We start from the raw sequence: 17724 nt of genomic DNA on the forward strand, positions 1-17724 counted from the left end.
CTCATCAGTGACGCTGGGGATACTTGCGGCACATTAGTTTTTTAATTGCCCAACACCATTCGTGACTGGATGTGGCAAGACCGCAGACCTTTGGTCCATTTGCGGTTAGGATTGGCAGTGCCACCACATCCAAGGCCATGCTGGCTTTGTTGCCGGCTACCAGTCCACTCAATGTTTTCCCACCTTCTCACCACGTGAAAACTGAGGTCAATGTACGCAACTATTTTTGTTTCTCAATGTTGCGAGCAATCACACACACCTCACTTCACTTGCCCTTGCGAATCACTTCAGTCACACCGGTAGGAAAAAAAAACTACACAGACGGAAATCAGCGGAACGTGGCAACCCTGCACCTGGGCAACGGTCAACAAAATGTCTTGTGGGGCCGCACTCGGAACACAGATGGGCCGCACGTGGCACACCCGGTTGCCCACCACGGCTCCAGGCCTTTTCACCAGACACCAACCAACTTTTATTATATTATATTATATTTCAGGAATTAAGCTGTTAGTTTATTTTATTATTGTCACAAGTAGGCTTACATTAACACTGCAATTAAGTTACTGTGAAATGGAGAGAGAAGGATTGAGAATGGGGTGAAGTGCGTTACACCATTCATGAGCTCGCAGATGTCCGATGGGCCGAATGGCTAAGATTTTTTTTATCTGTTTCCTGTGATGGAATGGAACCTGTAAGTAAGAGAGAGAGAGGGATAGGCATGAGAGGGAGAGGATTATGTCCTGTGTGTGAGAGGGTGGAACTGGAGATTTACCCCATTGTTTAAACTGTTCGAAATCCTGAGAAGTAACTCTCAAATCTCTCCTTAATTCCCTCCCTTTCCCGGAAGGATTGATCCTTGGTGCCACGTCAGGCTTAGACAGACCCTCAATACCGCTAAAGGTCGGGAGAGGCGGAGCTGGGACCGGTCTAGGGAATATGAAGCTGGGTTGTCAGCGGAGGCTGGCAGTGTAGTGGAGCCGGACTATCGCGCTGTCTGCCCGCTCGCTGTCTCATCTTCGCCCCCTCCCTCTGGCTCTCTCCACGCCTGCCTCCAGCGATCATGTTCCTCCCTCTCCTGATGCTGCTGCTGCCTTCGGTGTTGGCCAATTACACTGACCTAACATTCGAGCTGCCGGATAAAGAGATTCAATGCTTTCACGAAGAGATGCAAAAGGATGACCAGTTCACATTTGCTTTCCAGGTAAAGTGCACAAGAGAGAGAGAGAGAGAGCTTTTCTAATGTCTAGACTGGCTGGGTTGAGGTAGCCATATGGTACACAACTCCAGTGGGCAGCTACAGACTGCAATTGGCAGCAACTGGCTGTTTTGTTCATTTTATTGTCTAGCTTTTTAGGGAGTTTTTTTGGGGGTACTAAGGTTAAGTTTAAAGTTTATTTATTAGTGTCACAAGTCGGCTTACATTAACGCTGCAATGAAGTTACTGTGAAAATCCCCTAGTCGCCACCCTCCGGCGCCAGTTCGGGTACACCGAGGGAGAATTTAGCATGGCCAATGCGCCTAACCAGCACGTCTTTCAGACTGTGTGAGGAAACTGGAGCACCCGGAGGAAACCCACGCAGACACGAGGAGAATGTGCAAAGTGCACATAGATGGTGACCCAAGCCGGGAATCGAACCCAGGTTCCTGGTGCTGTGAGGCAGCAGTGCTAACCACTGTGCCACCAAATGGGCTGAAAGCTGTCATCTGTCATTGGAAGGTGATGGGTTCAAACCTCACTCAAGTGTAATCTGGTAAGGGAGAGTAGTTAGTTAGTGTCTTTAAGATTGAAATTCTTTTATTAACAAGAAAGACTTGCATTTATATAGTGCTTTTCACAATCCCCAGATATTTCAATTGCTTTTTTTTCATAGAGTCACTACAGTGCAGAAGAGGCCATTCGATCCATCGAGTCTGCACCGACTCTCTGACAAGAGTATCTTATGATGTGGAGATGCCGGCGTTGGACTGGGGTGAACACAGTAAGAAGTCTCACAACACCAGGTTAAAGTCCAACAGGTTTATTTGGTAGCAAATACCATAAGCTTATTATGGTATTTGCTACCAAATAAACCTGTTGGACTTTAACCTGGTGTTGTAAGAGTATCTTACCCAGGCCCTCTCCCCCGCCCTATTTCCGGAATCCCACACATTTACCATGGTTAATCCCCCTAACCTACACATCTCTGGACACTAAAGGGCAATTTACCCTGGCCAATCCACCTAACCAGCACATCTTTGGACTGTGGGAGGAAACCAGAGCACCCAGAGGAAACCCATGTAGAAACGGGGAGAATGTGCAAACTCCACACAGACAGTGACCCAAGCCGGGAATTGAACCCGAGTCCCTGGCGCTGTGAGGCAGTGGTGCTAACCACCGTGCCGCCCAAATATTGGCCAGGACACCAAGAGGAACTTCCCTGCTCTTCTTCAAAATAGTGCCATGGAAACTTTTGAGTCCAGAGGGCCAATAGGGTCTCACTTTGACATCCAATCAAGAGACAGCACACCTTTGCTCTTGCCCTGGGGTGTTAAGCTCGTATTTGTTGCGCTCAAATCCTGGAGTGGGGCCTGAACTCACAACCTTCTGTCTCAGAGCTAAGTGCTACTTCCTGAGCTACAGCAGGTACATAAGATGCTTGGCCATCTACTGACATACCAGGATGTTAGCAATCTTGATCGACTGTTTAAAGAGAAAGTGATTCTCCTGTTGTGCTGGCCACCCACCAGGAAATGGTCGTGTAACTCATCGTTATTTTTGGGATGTTGCTATGTGCATAATGGCGGGGATGTTTGTCTAGACAACAACTGTCAATGTATTCTGTGGTAATTTATTGTGAGTCAGGATTATTGGGTTACTGCAAGCTTTTGTTTTCAATCACACAGTCAATTTTCATCAATTCACTCGGCAATGGCCTAGTGGTATTATCGCTGGACTCTTAATCCGGAAACGCAGCTAATGTTCTGGGGTCCCGGGTTTGAATCCTGCCACGGCAGATAATAGAATCTGAATTCAAGAAAAAATATCTGGAATTAAGAATCTACTGATGACCATGAAACCATTGCTGATTATCAGAAAAACCCATCCGGTTCACTAGTGTCCTTTAGGGAAGGGACTCTGCCATCCTTACCTGGTCTGGCCTACATGTGGCTCCAGAGCCACAACAATGTGGTTGACTCTCAACTGTCCTCTGAACAAAGGCAACTAGGGGATGGGGAATAAATGCTGCCAGTGACACCCTTGTGCCACAAATTAATTTTTTAAAATCCTGATTTTAATCACACCATTATTGACAGCCGTGCTTTCAGCTACAAAGGCCTGAAGCTCTGGAATTCCTGCCTCGTAACCTTGCCTTCCTCCTTTAAGATGCTCCTTAAAATTTACTTGTGTGATCAAGCTTAGGCCATCTGCCCTGATAGCTCCGCATATGTGTCAGTGTCAGATTTTGTTGATAAGGGGCATTGGGACATTTTTTATTCTGTTGACAATGCTACATAAATGCAAGTTGTTGTCGTCCCATTTACAGAGCAGCATTTTTAAAACTTTTCTGCAGTTATGTTGCAGTACGGGAGGATGTCTGGATTCAGTTAACACGTGGCCTGCACAAATGAATCACCTTTAGCAGAAGCAGAAGACAGGGATATTGTAAAATATTGGAAAGGAGCTGAGTGGATAGTGAACGTGACTGTCTCATGTCAGTACAGGGACCCCCCCCCCCACCAACGGCACCCCCCCCCCCCCCACCCGCAGCGTGTGTCTTAAGTATTCCCAGGTGCAGAGCTCTGAATTGTCTATGGAAAGGATGGTTGAAAGGATTAGTTGTCTGTGGGCCGATTCGTTATAGGAAGGTTCACATATTCTGATGCTGTGAGGTGTTACTTCCTGCTCTCGATTCACCCCTGTCCAATTTGTCCAGTTTCTCCCACTGCCAGACCCACGCCCTCTGCTCACGATACGCACACACATTCAAAGATTGAAAGGACGATATCTCAACTTGTTACCACTGGGTGCTTTTCACTGCTCGAGGTCACAATGTGTGTGTTTCATACAAACCATCACACTTTACTGAAATCAGTTTCAACACTGGGTGGCTGTACTAACAGTTCCAAACAATGCTTCTGGCATTTTACCAGCAGTACAGCCACATCTGTAGGTGCCAATCAGTACGCACTTGCTCCTTGGAAATTCTACCCAATGGAGTGAAACTTTTCAAGGATTTGTTCTTCAGCCTCTGCTGAGAAAAGGAAGGATTGATTGTTTAGGGTGTGTAATGTTGCACAATGGTGCGCAGTACATGCTGAGTTGGGTAGTTGCCAATTCTCCTGCCAGGCTAGATTACAGGTCTGTTCCTAAACTAGATTTATTCCCATTTCACAAATAGGTCCTTGCTTTAATTTTCTTTTTAAAAAGGACACTGCCCATTTCCGTGTCAAAGAATCATAGAATCTCTACACTGCAGAAGGAGGTCATTTGACACATTGGGCACCGACTCTCCGGCAGGTCATCTTACCCAGGCCCTATCCCCGTAACCCCATGTATTTACCCCATTAATCCTCCTAACCTACACATCTTGGGACACTAAGGGGCAATGTTAGCATGGCCAATCCACCTAGGGCGGGATTTTCCGGCCGTGCTTGCCCCAAGACCAAAAAATCCCACCCGAGGTCAGCGGACCTTTGCATGGTCCGTGTCCCGCCCACTACAATTCCCATGACAGGCGGGACAGGAAAATTCCACCCCTAATCTTTAGACTGTGGGAGGAAACTGGAGCACCCGGAGGAAACCAACTCAGACACGGGGAGAACATGCAAACTCCACACAGACAGTGACCCAAGGCCAGAATTGAATTCAGGTCCCAGCCGCTGTGAATCAGCAGTGCTAACCACTGTGCCACCGTGCCTCCCTGTCATCTGCAGACTTTCAAATTATGTCCAATCCTAGGTTATTAAAGAGCAGTGATCTTAATACCAGCCCATGGGGAACACCTGAATTGAGAATGGTGGTACAGAGTGGTTATGTTACGGGACTCATAATCCAGAAGCTAGACTAATAATCCACTGACATGAGTTCAAATCCCGTCATAACATCTGGGAAATTTAAAGAATAAATCTGGAATTTAAAAAGCTATTCTCACCACTATCCTAGGGAAGGAAATCTGCCATCTTTACCTGGTTTGGCCTGCATGTGACTCCAGTCCCACAGCAATATTGATCCTTAACATTTATTATTCATGCAAGAGCTTCACTAGCTAGGTCAGCATTAATACCCATCCCTAATTACCCTTGAGAAAGTAGTGATGAACTACCTTCTTGAACTCCTGCAGTCCCTGTGATGTAGGTACACCCACAGTGTTGTTCGGGAGGGAGTTCCAGGATTTTGACCCAGCAACAGTGAAGTGCCAGGCAATACCATCTCCAACAAGAGAGAACCTAACCATCATCATTTTCAGTGGCATTACAATCACTGAATCCCCCACTATCATAATCCTGGGGATTACCATTGACCGTAAACTAAACTGGACCAGCCATATAAATACTGGGGCTACCAGAGTAGGTCAAAGGCTTAGAATCGTAGAAACCCTACAGTACAGAAAGAGGCCATTCGGCCCATCGAGTCTGCACCGACCACAATCCCACCCAGGCCCTACTCCCATATCCCTACATATTTTACCCGCTAATCCCTCTAATCTACACATCCCAGGACACAAAGGGGCAATTTTTTTAGTATGGCCAATCAACCTAACCCGCACATCTTTGGATTGTGGGAGGAAACCGGAGCACCCGGAGGAAACCCACGCAGACATGGGGAGAATGTGCAAACTCCACACAGACAGTGACCCAAGCCGGGAATCGAACCCAGGTCCCTGGAGCTGTGAAGCAGCAGTGCTAACCACTGTGCTACCGTGCCGCCTGAAGCTGGGAATCCTGCAGCGAGTAACTCGCCTTCTGACTCCCCTAAAACCTGTTCACTATTTACAAAGTGCAAGTCAGGAGTGCGATAGAATACTCCCCAGTTGCCTCGATGAGTGCAGCTCCAACACCACTCAAGAAGCTCAACACCATTCAGGACAAAGCAGCATGCTTGATTGCCATCCCTTCCACAAACGTTCAATCCCTTTTCCACCGATGCACAGTGGCAGCCCTGTGTACAATCTACAAGATGCATTGCAGGAACTCACCAAGACTCCTTAGACAGCACCTTCCAAACCCACGACTACTACCATCTAGAAGGACAAGTGCAGCACTCACCAAGAAACACCACCACATGGATGTTCCCCTCTACCACTCACTATCCTGACTTGGAAATATATTGCTGTTCCTTCACTGTCACTGGGTCAAAATCCTGGAACTCCCTTCCTAACAATAATGGGATGTACCTACAGCACATGGACTGCAGCGGTTAAAGATGGCAGCTCACCACTACACCCTCTGAAGGGCAAATAAGGATGGGCAATAAATGCTGGCCTAGCCAGCAACACCCACCTCCTGTAAATGAATGTTAAAAATTCAAAAATGTTTCAGAGTTACAACATTTCTTCTGTCTTGAGTTCCTTTCATGAATTAAATGAAAAGCATTTTGGAGAAGGTTCAGCATCAAGCATCTCTGCCTCAGAGACAGCAAGATGTACAGAGTAATTTTACCTCTACATTACCCCATCGAGTACTACATCCACCCCTCCCCACCGTCACCACTCTGCCCCAGGCCAGATACAGTCATGTGAGAATCCGTCTACTTTGGTCCAACAATGTGCCTCAACCACATCTTCAAACAGACCGTTGCTGAAGTTGAAAAAAGAAGCAAAGAAAAGATATGGTCAACGTTGGTGACCCCCTACTGACACAACGCCCATTTGTAGAATCATAGAATCCCTACAGTGCAGAAAGAGGCCATTCAGCCCATCAAGTCTGCACCAACCACAATCCCACCCAGGCCCTATTCCCGCAACCTCACATATTCACCTTGTTAATCCTCTGACACACATTTAGCATGGCCAATCAACCTAACCCGCACATCTTTGGAGTGTGGGAGGAAACTGGAGCACCCGGAGGAAACCCACGCAGGAAAAGTGCAGACTCCGCACAGACAGTCGCCTGAGGCTGGAATTGAACCCAGGTCTCTGGCGCTGTGAGGCAGCAGTGCTAACCACTGTGCCGCCAGTGTCTCTTGTATTGCACCCCAAGATAAGTCTCTGGCTTTGGAAGAGGAGTGAAAAGGATGTAGGGGTAGGCGGTTATAAGCGCATGCCCTGAACTCCACACCTTAACCTGTAGGAGCAAAGGAACAGGATTAGGCCATTCAGCATCAAGATCCTGCTCTACCATTTAATTAGATTGTGGAAAAACATGCATCTTAAATTCAATTACCCATCATGGATTAATACCCTTATATAATAAACATCTGTACATCTCAGATTTGACATTTTCAATTGATGCCCAGAATTTCGGGAGCTTTTTGCAAAGAGAGTTCCACGTCACAGTGGCACAGTGGTTAGCACGGCTGTCTCACAGCGCCAGGGACCCATTTCGATTCTGGCCTTGGGTGACTGTCTGCGTGGAGTCTGCACATTTTCCCACTGTCTGCGTGGGTTTCTTCCGAGTTCTCTGGTTTCCTCCCAGAGTCCAAAGATGTGTGGGCTAGGTGGATTGGCCAAGATAAATGTGTGGGGTTACTGTGAGAGGGTGGGGGAGTGCACCTAGGCAGAGCGCTCTTTCAGAGGGTTGGTGCAGACTCTATGGGCCAAATATTCTGCACTGTAGGCATTCTATGGATTTCCACCATCTGGCATGTGAAGAGTTTCTTCCTGACATTTTTCCTGAACGTCCTATCTTTAATTGTAAGGGTGTGATTCCTTTTTCTGGAATAATTTCCCTCTTTCAAATCCTATTAATCCTCTTAGAACACTTGAACTGGCAGAGTGGGTGATGCACATGTCACAACCATGTGAAAGGTATTTCCTTAAAGTGATTGATGAGATAAAAATTGTGTGCATATAGTTCCCTGAGTGGATCGATTTTAAAAAACCAAACAGATAAGCTTTATTCTTCAACAAGATCAAGGTTAATTTACTACAAAACTACTGCTGATAGTTGCTTAGGTAAAAGTGATAAACATATTAACTAAAATACAGATGCAAAGATAAAAAGCAGATAAAGATGAAAGGCTATTAAAAGGTGAGGCGACGGTTTGGTGGTCTAGTCACTGGACTAGTAATCCAGAGAGTCAGGGTAATGCTCTGGGGACCTGAGTTCGAATCCCACCATGGCAGATGGTGAAATTTGAATTTAATAAAAATCTGGAATTAAAAGTCTAATGACTTTTGGCATTCTGTTTCGGCAACCAATTCTCCACCTTCACTCACAAGAAGGTTTACTTCCACCTTGAGGTGGGGGATATGCCTCCATTGTTCCCCACCACTGAGATCAAGGATGCTCCTCTCACACAGGTTAGTGGATCTTGGCAAGCCTGAGGAAATCTAACTTCTCAACCTAGGCCTGACACAGGTTGTGGTTAAAAACCCACCTGGTTTCCTTTGGAGAAAGAAATTTAGCCCACATGTGACTCCTGATCCACATCAACATGACTCTTGACTGCCCTCTGAAATTACCTAGCAAGCCCCTCAGTCCAAGGGCAATTGGGAATAGGCAACAATTGCATGGCCCAACCAGTGACACCCACATCCCATGAATGAATATTTTTTTGAAAAAATCAGTCTCTGTCAGATATTGTTGTGGGCCCTTTCTTTCTCAAGTGTGAGGTTGAGATTCAGTATGGCACCTGCGATGATTTCTGTAGTTGAAGAATTTGGAGGTTGGCCTTTCCAGGTGGACCCAACAAGGAGAGCAAGTCCTGGGAGTGAGTGCAGGCTCCTATTTTCATTTTTATGGTACTGCAAGTCTTGGTAGCCTGATTCAGGACTGCAGTTCAACAACTATTCCCGAAACCTTCTTTGGCTTCCTTGTTGAGAAGCAGTTTCTGTTTCAAGATATCTCTGTCAAGATGATTAAGCTCTGTTTGTGAACAGAATTCCCACTCACCTGAAGAAGGGGCTTTGAGCTCCGAAAGCTTGTGTGGCTTTTGCTACCAAATAAACCTGTTGGACTTTAACCTGGTGTTGTTAAACTTCTTAAGATGATTTTGCGCACAGAATGGTTGTTTTCAACCAGACTTTGTACAGTTCCAAAACTTAAGATGGCAGCTATCCCAAATTATTGAATTATGCTTTGATGTTAAATATTGGGGAGGGGGTTGTGGGAGGAAATTTTTTTATTCATTCGTGGGACACAGGTGTCGCTGGCTGGGCCAGCATTTATTGCCCATCCCTAGTTGCCCTTGGAGGGCAGTTGAGAGTCAACCACATTGCTGTGGCTCTGGAGTCACATGTAGGCCAGACCAGGGAAGGACGGCAGATTGCCTTCCCTAAACGATATTAGTGAACTGGATAGGTTTTTCTGACAATCGACAATGGGTTCATACGCATCAGTAGATTCTTAATTCCATATTTTTAGAAATTTCACCATCTGCTATGACAGGATTCGAACCAGGTCCCGAGAACATTTGATGAGTTTCTGGATTAATGGTGCAGCGATAATACCACTAGGCCATCACCTCTCCTGAGGTTTTGGCGGCAGCGGGGTGGGGGTGGGGGGGGGGGGGGGGGGGGGGTACACACGGGGAAACAGTCCCATCCATTGATGTTTTAGCCGAGGTAATTAATCTTTTAAATGCTTCAGTCATTAACATCAATAGTTCTCATTCTCCCAGGTTTGCAAACCAGAAGAAGCAGGTTACAACTGCTACCCATCCCTCGAGATTGTTGGGCTGGAGTGGGAATTGAACCTGGTACTTTGTAACTCAGAGGCAAGGGAACTACTAGAACAGTTCATGCCCACTTTTGTTCTGAGTTGCCTTATGACATGAGTCGAGCCAGTGTTTCAAGTCTAGATGACCCTTCGTCAGAGCTGGCTCTGCTCTGACGAAGGGTCATCTAGACTCAAAATGTTGGCTCTATTCTCTCCCCACAGATGCTGTCAGACCTGCTGAGATTTTCCAGCGTTTTTCTGGTTTTGTTTCAGATTCCAGTATCCACAGTATTTTGCGTTTATCTTGTGACATGACTTGTTGCCAGATTGGTGTTCGGTTAGTTGGAAAAAATATCAATGTTTTTGCTCTCAACAGGTGATTGCAGGTGGTCACTACGATGTGGATTGTTTCATCGAAGATCCCACAAGGCGACAGATCTACAGAAAGCACAAGGTTCAGCACGACACCATCAGCGAGAAGGCGGAGATCTCTGGAATCTACAGCTTCTGTTTCGGCAACCAATTCTCCACCTTCACTCACAAGAAGGTTTACTTCCACCTTGAGGTGGGGGATATGCCTCCATTGTTCCCCAACACTGAGATCAAGGATGCTCCTCTCACACAGGTTAGTGAATCTTGGCAAGCCTGAGGAAATCTAACTTCTCAACCTAGGCCTGACACAGGTCAATGGGGGCGATGTTACCATCTCGTCAGGCCCCAGTCTGCCGGCTGTGAGGCTGGTTTTAATATTCATACACTTATTTAAATGTTATTTGTGAGCCTGGGACGTGATTGTCCAGGCTCGCTTGCCTTAATGTCCTCGCCGGCGGAGGTTCTCACTGGCGAGGATCACGTATGGGTCTCAGCAATGGGGACCAGACGCGATGGTCTCGCCAGTGGGACCAGAGGCCACTGAGGCACCTGGAGGGGATCGAAGGTGATTGGGGGCGGCTGTGGGAGGTGCACCATAGGCAGTGCTGGCCTGGCACTCCCAGTCTAGTACCCTGGCAATGCCAGCCTGACACTGGGCAGCACTAAGGGGGGGGGGGTGGGGGCCTAAGGGGGGAGAGAGGCAGGGCCTGAAGGGTTGGCAGTGCGTGGGGGCTGCGCACTCTGCATTATGGATCACCGTGGTAATCAATCGGGGAAAGGGGTGGGAACTGAATGGGGGCGGTCACTTGCCAGGGGTACCGCAATTGGGGGTGGTGATCGGTGGGGGAGACTGGGGATGATTGTGTTGGGATGGGGAAGTCAATGTCCAGGGGGATAGGGGAGTGACAATCTCCCAGTGTACTGTGTACTCTTGAAACAGTGCACTGGGAGATCAGGGTGCATGCGCAATAGCGCCCTCTAGCAGTCGGCAGCTGGCTTTCTGACGTGGATAGACTCCCCCTGCTGGCGAGAACCACGCTTTGCCTTTTGTCTTCTAAATGTCATAAGAATTGATTTAATCTCTTGCCGAAAAAACAGTTCTGAAACTCTTTCGTTTTCACGCTCATTCACCACTTAGAATGTTTTTTGGTAAGATCGCCCCCAATGGCTTTGACATGCATTTGCTTTAGTGGTGAGACCTAGCTAATGGCTCAAGACTGCAGTACACCAAGATTGAAAAATGTAAGAGAGCTGATTGGGTGAGGGGAGGCTCAGATTTGAAATGCTGCAGCTCATTGGAGAGTTGTGTGTGTAGGGCTGAGCAATGGAACATCCTTGCCTTCGCCAGAGGAGGTAATCGAATCTTACAGTAATATAAAAGCAAAACCACGGCTGCTGGAAGTCTGAAACAAAAACAGAAAATGCCGGAAAATCTCAGCAGGACTGGCAGCGTTTGTGGAGAAAGGTTCTGAAGAAGTCATATTGTACTCAAAACATTAATTCTGTATCTCGCTTCACAGATGCTGTCAGACTTGCTGAGACTTTCCAGAATTTTCTGTTTTAGAATATTACAGCACAGGAAGAGGCCATTTGGCCCATCACATTGGTGCTGGCTCTTTGACAGGGCTCTCCAATTGGGCTATGCCCCCTGAGTTTTGGCAAAACTGTTTCAGTTCAAATATTTATCCAATTTAGCTTTAGAAACTTCTCCCACTGCCCCCCATTCCATTAATTAACAACCTGCTACATTTTTAACAGCAGATTTCTCCGCATTTTCCAATGACCTCTTTTCCAGGTAAATCACACGGGGCAGTTTGACCATCCACCCGTTTGACTGGTTTCAGTTGAGCTGCTGAGAGATTAAATTCCATCAGATACTGGATGTGAGCGTAACAATTATAGCAAGCACCCCAAGTTCTACAAAGAGTATCTCAGAGAGTAAGAGTAACATAGGATCAGGAGTAGGCCATTCAGCCTCTCGCGCCTGCTCTGCCATCCAATAAGATCATGGCTGATCTGTGGCCTAACTTCCTGTATCTTTCCTAGGCCCATACTCCTTGATACCCCTGCTCAATAAAAAAATGTCTATCTCAGACTTAAACCTAACAATTGAATCAGCATCCACTGCCATTTGAGGAAGAGATTTCCAAATCTTCCCCCATTCTGTGTGTAGAAGCGTTTTCTAAATCTTTCCTGAATGGCTTGGTCCTAATTTTTAGATGATAGTCCCTGGTTCTGGAGCCTTCAACTAGTGAAAACAGTTTATCCTTATCCACCCTGTCCTTCCCTGTGAATATTTTGTAGACTTCTATCAGATAACCTTCATCCTTCTCAATTTGAGAGATTAAAGGCCTAATCTGTCTAATCTCTTCTCATAACTCAACCCCTGAAGTCCAGGAATCATTCTTATAAACCTGTATTGAACTTCCTCCAGGACCAAAACATCCTTCATAAGGTGTGGTGTCCATACAGTGGTTAGCACTGCTGCCTCACAGCACCAGGGATCCGGGTTCAATTCCAGCCTCAGGTGACTGTCTTTGTGGAGTTTGCACATTGCGTGTGCTCGTTTGCACATTCCGGGTGCTCTGGTTTCCTCCCACACTCCAAAGATGTGTGGGTTAGGTTGATTGGCCATATAAATTGCCCCTTAGTGTCAGGGGATTAGAACTGCAAATATGTGGGGTGATGGAGGTGGGACCTGGGTGGGATTGTTGTCAGTCCAGGCTTGATGGGCCAAATGGCCTCCTTCTGCACTGTAGATTCTATGATTCTATACCTGCCCACAGTATTTTAAGGGGGCCTAACTATGGTTTTGTACAACTGCAGCATAATATCTGCATCCCTATACTCCAGCCCTTTAGATATGAAGGCCAGCATTGCGTTGGCCTTCTTGACTACTTTCTGCACCTGTTTGTTGCTTTGTAAGAAGGTATGCACCTGAAGCCCCAAATCCGGTTGGACATCCACTCAATTTAACTTTGTGCCTTCTAATAAATACCCTGATCTGCCGTTTTTTGGTCCGAAATGGATAACCTCACACTTGCTTGTATTAAAATCCATTTCATAGAATCATAGAATCCCTTCAGTGCAGAAGGAGGCCATACAGCCCATGAACCTGCACTGACAACAATCCCACCCAGACCCTATCCCTTTAGCCCCATGTACTTAGTCCACCAATCTCCCTGACACTAAGGGGCCATTTAGCGTGGCCAATCTACCTACCTGCACATCTTTGGACTGTGGAAGGAAACCGGAGTACCCGGAGGAAACCCGCACAGACACAGGGCGAACGTGCAAACTCCACAGTCACCAAAAGGCCGGAAATTGAACCCGGGTCCCTGGCACTGTGAGGCAGTAGTGTTAACCATTGTGCCACCATGCCACCCCTTGCCACAGCTTAGCCCATTCACCCCAATCTATCAATAGCCTATGTTAGTTTTATGCTCTCCTCAACACTATCTACAATGCGGCTCAATTTTCTGCCATCTACAAATTTGGATATTTGACTTGTTATGCCATTATCTAAGTCGTTAATGAATATTGTAAATAATTGAGGGCCCAGGACAGATCCCTGTGGGACACCACTAGTCACATCCACCCAATTATCATTGGAGGCAGTGTAGAGGAGGTTTACAAGGATGATCCTGGGTAAGGAGGGATGGCAACTGAGGAAAGATTAAACAGGGTGGGTCTGTACTCCTTGGAGTTCTGAAGAATGAGAGGTGATATGATTGAAACATATTTGGGAGGATGTTTCCACTCATGGGAGAGTGTAGGACCAGAGGGCATAGTCACAGAATAAAAGGGTATTCATTGAAGACAGATTTGAGGAAGAATTTATTTTCTCGAAGATTTCTGAACCTTTGGATTTCTTTACCCAATGGGGATGAAGTAGAAATGATTGCGAGCTTCATGTTTTTAGATGACCAGGTCACCAACAACCTGTCCTGGTCCCCCCATGCCGATACTATAGTTAAGAAAGCCCACCAATGCCTCTACTTTCTCAGAAAACTAAAGAAATTTGGCATGTCAGCTACGAGTCTCACCAACTTCTACAGATGCACCCTAGAAATTATTCTTTCTGGTTGTATCACAGCTTGGTATGGCTCCTGCTCTGCTCAAGACCGCAAGAAATTATGAAAGGTCGTGAATGTAGCCCAATCCATCATGCAAACCAACCTCCCATCCATTGACTCTGTCTACACTTCCCGCTGCCTCAGAAAAGCAGCCAGCATAATTAAGGACCCCACGTAGCCCGGATATTCTCTCTTCCACCTTCTTTCATCGGGAAAAAGATATAAAAGTCTGAGGTCACGTACCAACCGACTTAAAAACAGCTTCTTTCCTGCTACCATCAGACTTTTGAATGGACCTACCTCACATTAAGTTGGTCTTTCTCTGCACCCTAGCTATGACTGTCACACTACATTCTGCACTCTCTCCTTTCCTTCTCTATGAACGGTATGCTTTGTCTGTATAGTGCGCAAGAAACAATACTTTTCACTGTATGCTAATACATGTGACAATAATAAATCAAATCAAAGCCCAGGAAGGGGTGAAGACCGAGTCCTTGAATATTTTCAAGGGGGAGAGCAATAGGTTTTTAATCAATTGGGAAATTAAAGGTTACGGAGATTAGGCAGGAAGGTGGGCTTAGTGAACGTTTGATTAATCAGAATCTTATTAAATGGTGGAGCAGGCTTGAAGGGCTGAATGGCCTCCTCCTGTTCCTATTTCTTATGGCCTGATAACTCATCATTATTATTTGTGTAAGTGCAGAAGCTGCCTCCATTTTGCGGTCCTTGACGGTTTGAGGCAGTTGGACTGTGTTGTGACCCTTTTTTTGGTTCTCTCTCCAGCTGGAGTCCTCCTGCATTTCCATCTACTACGCACTGAACATTGTGGTCAAGCTGCAGACACAACAACGTGTACAGGCGTCCATCGATCGTCTGCACGCAGAAGACATCAGCACCCACATTATCTACTGGGCGTCAAGCGAGACTCTCATCCTTTTCCTGGTGACTGTTGGCCAGGTCATCATCCTGAAGAGATTCTTCACCGACAAGAGGGCCAATGCGAGCGTGGCTACCACCTAATTTCTAACGTCTGTTGGCCGCTGTAAACTAGCCACTCAATATCGCCTGTGTGTGTGCAGCATTACTGTAGTGTGGTTATTATTCTGACAATCAACCTGCAGTGTGGTCAAAGAGCAGCTAAAAGATGTAAAGTCAGACCCCCACCTCCTCCCCACCCCCCGAATCCCCCGTTAATGAAAAGTTGCAGAGAGACGCCTGTACCTGTGTCTCGCAGTCACCCCTTCTTACTGTGAATTACCATGAATGGGCAGCACAGTGGCACAGTGGGTAGCACTGCTGCCTCACAGCGCCAGGGACCTAGGTTCGATTCCCAGCTCGGGTCACTGTCTGTGCAGACTTTACACGTTCTCTCCATGTCTGCGTGGGTTTCCTCCCACAGTCCGAAAGATGTGCTGGTTGGGTGCATTTGCCAGGCTAGATTCTCCCTCAGTGTACCCGAACAGGCACCGGAGTGTGTGGCGACTGGGGGGATTTTCATAGTAACTTCATGGCAGTGTTAACGTAAGTCTACCTGTGACTAATAAATAAACTTTTAAAGCCTCTCACTTCCTCAAGACAACCCCACAGCTAGTAAGAGAATGAAAGAATTTGCATTGATGTAGCGCCTCTCGTGACCTCAGGATGTCCCCAAAAAATTAATGTGTTGAAATGCTATCACACATGGCAAACTTCCATAAAATGACAAATGAAAGGTTTGACTAGTTAATGGGGTGTCATGTTGGTTTCGGAGGAATCATGATGTAAAGTTTAGGGTCTGAAGTATATTCTGCTTCCCCGCCTTAACCTTCTGAAGTTAGTTAAATGGATGCAGATGGACACAAGTGTAGGTACCCTCCCTCAGCAGAGATGAGGTCTACACACTTCCCCTTCCAAAGAATATTGTTGAATGGAGGAAGTTTGGATTCCACTAAACGGGATCTGCTGATGATATAACAAGTTTGTTGTGGACCAATGGGTTTATCTTCCTCTTTGTCACTAAAAGAATTAATTTTTCTCGGTGCTCCGATAGTAAGGACTGCAGCGTGTCTGTTAAGCTTCTCCCAAAGAAGGTAAAACTTGCATTTATATAGCACCTCAGGATATCCCAAAGCACTTCACAACCAATGAAGTACTTTTGAAATGTTATCACTGCTGGAATGCAGCCAACTTGCGCACAGCAAGCTCCCACAAGCAGCATAGAATCCCTACAGTACAGAAGGAGGCCATTCCGCCCATCAAGTCTGTACCGATCACAATCCGAGGACCTATTCCCATGACCCCACACATTTACCCTGCTAATCCCCCTGACACTAAGGTCAATTTAGCATGCCCGATCACCCTAAACCGCACATCTTTGGACTAATGACTAGATAGTCTGTTTTTAGGAATTGGTTGAAGAATAAATGTTGGCCAGGACACCAGAAAGAAACACCTGCTTTTCTTTGAATGATATCGTAGAATCCTTTACATCCACCCGAGGGACAGCAGACCGTACCCTCGGTTGGACACATCACCCAAAAGAGGGCACCTCAGCCAGTACAGCACTCCCTCAGTAATAGATCTCTGGAAAATGTGGAATCATACCACAATGCGAGTCAACCCATTCAGCAAAAATATTAGGTAGCGCTTTCTGGAGAGCGAGGCAGTTGGAGGGAGATGGCCACAAAGAGTTAATGATTACACTCCAAGCTGATGTGGTTGGAGCTTAATAATGGCTTCAACCCTCCGAGGCTCGGCTCCAACTGCTCCAAGGTCTAAGAGATCACGAGCCACCGGCTAATGACACTTTTGACCACAATGATTTAGCTGTAATGTCCTCGCTAGAAATCAAAACCCCTTCTTGTTAATTGTTTACATTTTCAATTCAATCCAAACAGGGTGATATGTTCTTTGGGTTATGATACTCACAAGGACACATGGGACTTTTGCATGGACACACAACAGCAAGGCTAGTACAGAAATCAGGACATTCTGTTCCAGTGCTGCGTACTAAACTGGATTGTGTTTAGGCAGTGAGGCAATGATTACTGTGGAGTCAGTGGTGGGTTTCTTGAAGCACTGATCCAAGACGCTGAAATCCATCCTAGAAATGGGACCCTCGTGAATCTCCATCAGAGCCACCTTGTCAATTCTATTGATATGAAAGTCTCCACTCAGCAATCTTTACACTATCTGTTAAATATTACCTGTGACACGATAGCTACAGATAAGAGTTAACTCTCCCAGTACTCAGTGCTGAGATAGAAGGTCACTGAGAGGCAGGAACCAGCCAACTGGCTACTTGAAGTTGCAGCAAAGCAGTCGGTGTTAAGTTTTCCCACAGACTTTTCTGTGCTCACTCCCTCCTGCAGTGTGGTTGGTGGCCCACTGCCCCCCTTCCCCCCCCCCCCCCCCCCCCCCACAAGTTGGTACAGTTATGGACTCACCATGAGGGCATTACTTTGCAATCAGAATCTCTCAACGATGAAGAGGATTTCCT

At 46.6% G+C, this 17724-nt stretch overlaps 1 protein-coding gene across 1 annotated transcript; it reads left to right on the top strand.

Annotated features, from left to right (window-relative positions):
• Positions 1–1015: 1015 nt before the first annotated feature.
• On the top strand, positions 1016–15507 carry LOC144511038 (transmembrane emp24 domain-containing protein 3-like). Its single transcript, XM_078241008.1, has 3 exons — positions 1016–1201; positions 10175–10423; positions 15030–15507. Exons 1-3 carry the CDS (start codon positions 1061–1063, stop codon positions 15264–15266), a joined length of 627 nt encoding a protein of 208 aa, XP_078097134.1. The 5' UTR covers positions 1016–1060; the 3' UTR covers positions 15267–15507.
• Positions 15508–17724: the final 2217 nt, after the last annotated feature.

This window comes from Mustelus asterias, chromosome 24 (assembly GCF_964213995.1).
Source record: "Mustelus asterias chromosome 24, sMusAst1.hap1.1, whole genome shotgun sequence".
Lineage (NCBI taxonomy): Eukaryota > Metazoa > Chordata > Chondrichthyes > Carcharhiniformes > Triakidae > Mustelus > Mustelus asterias.

Bases quoted from the DNA above. Each gene is read 5' to 3' on its own strand.
- LOC144511038 (XM_078241008.1), top strand. From the start codon at position 1,061: ATGTTCCTCCCTCTCCTGATGCTGCTGCTGCCTTCGGTGTTGGCCAAT. The intron at 1,202-10,174 runs GTAAAGTGCACA...TGCTCTCAACAG, and splicing joins AGTTCACATTTGCTTTCCAG to GTGATTGCAGGTGGTCACTA. The intron at 10,424-15,029 runs GTTAGTGAATCT...TTCTCTCTCCAG, and splicing joins AGGATGCTCCTCTCACACAG to CTGGAGTCCTCCTGCATTTC.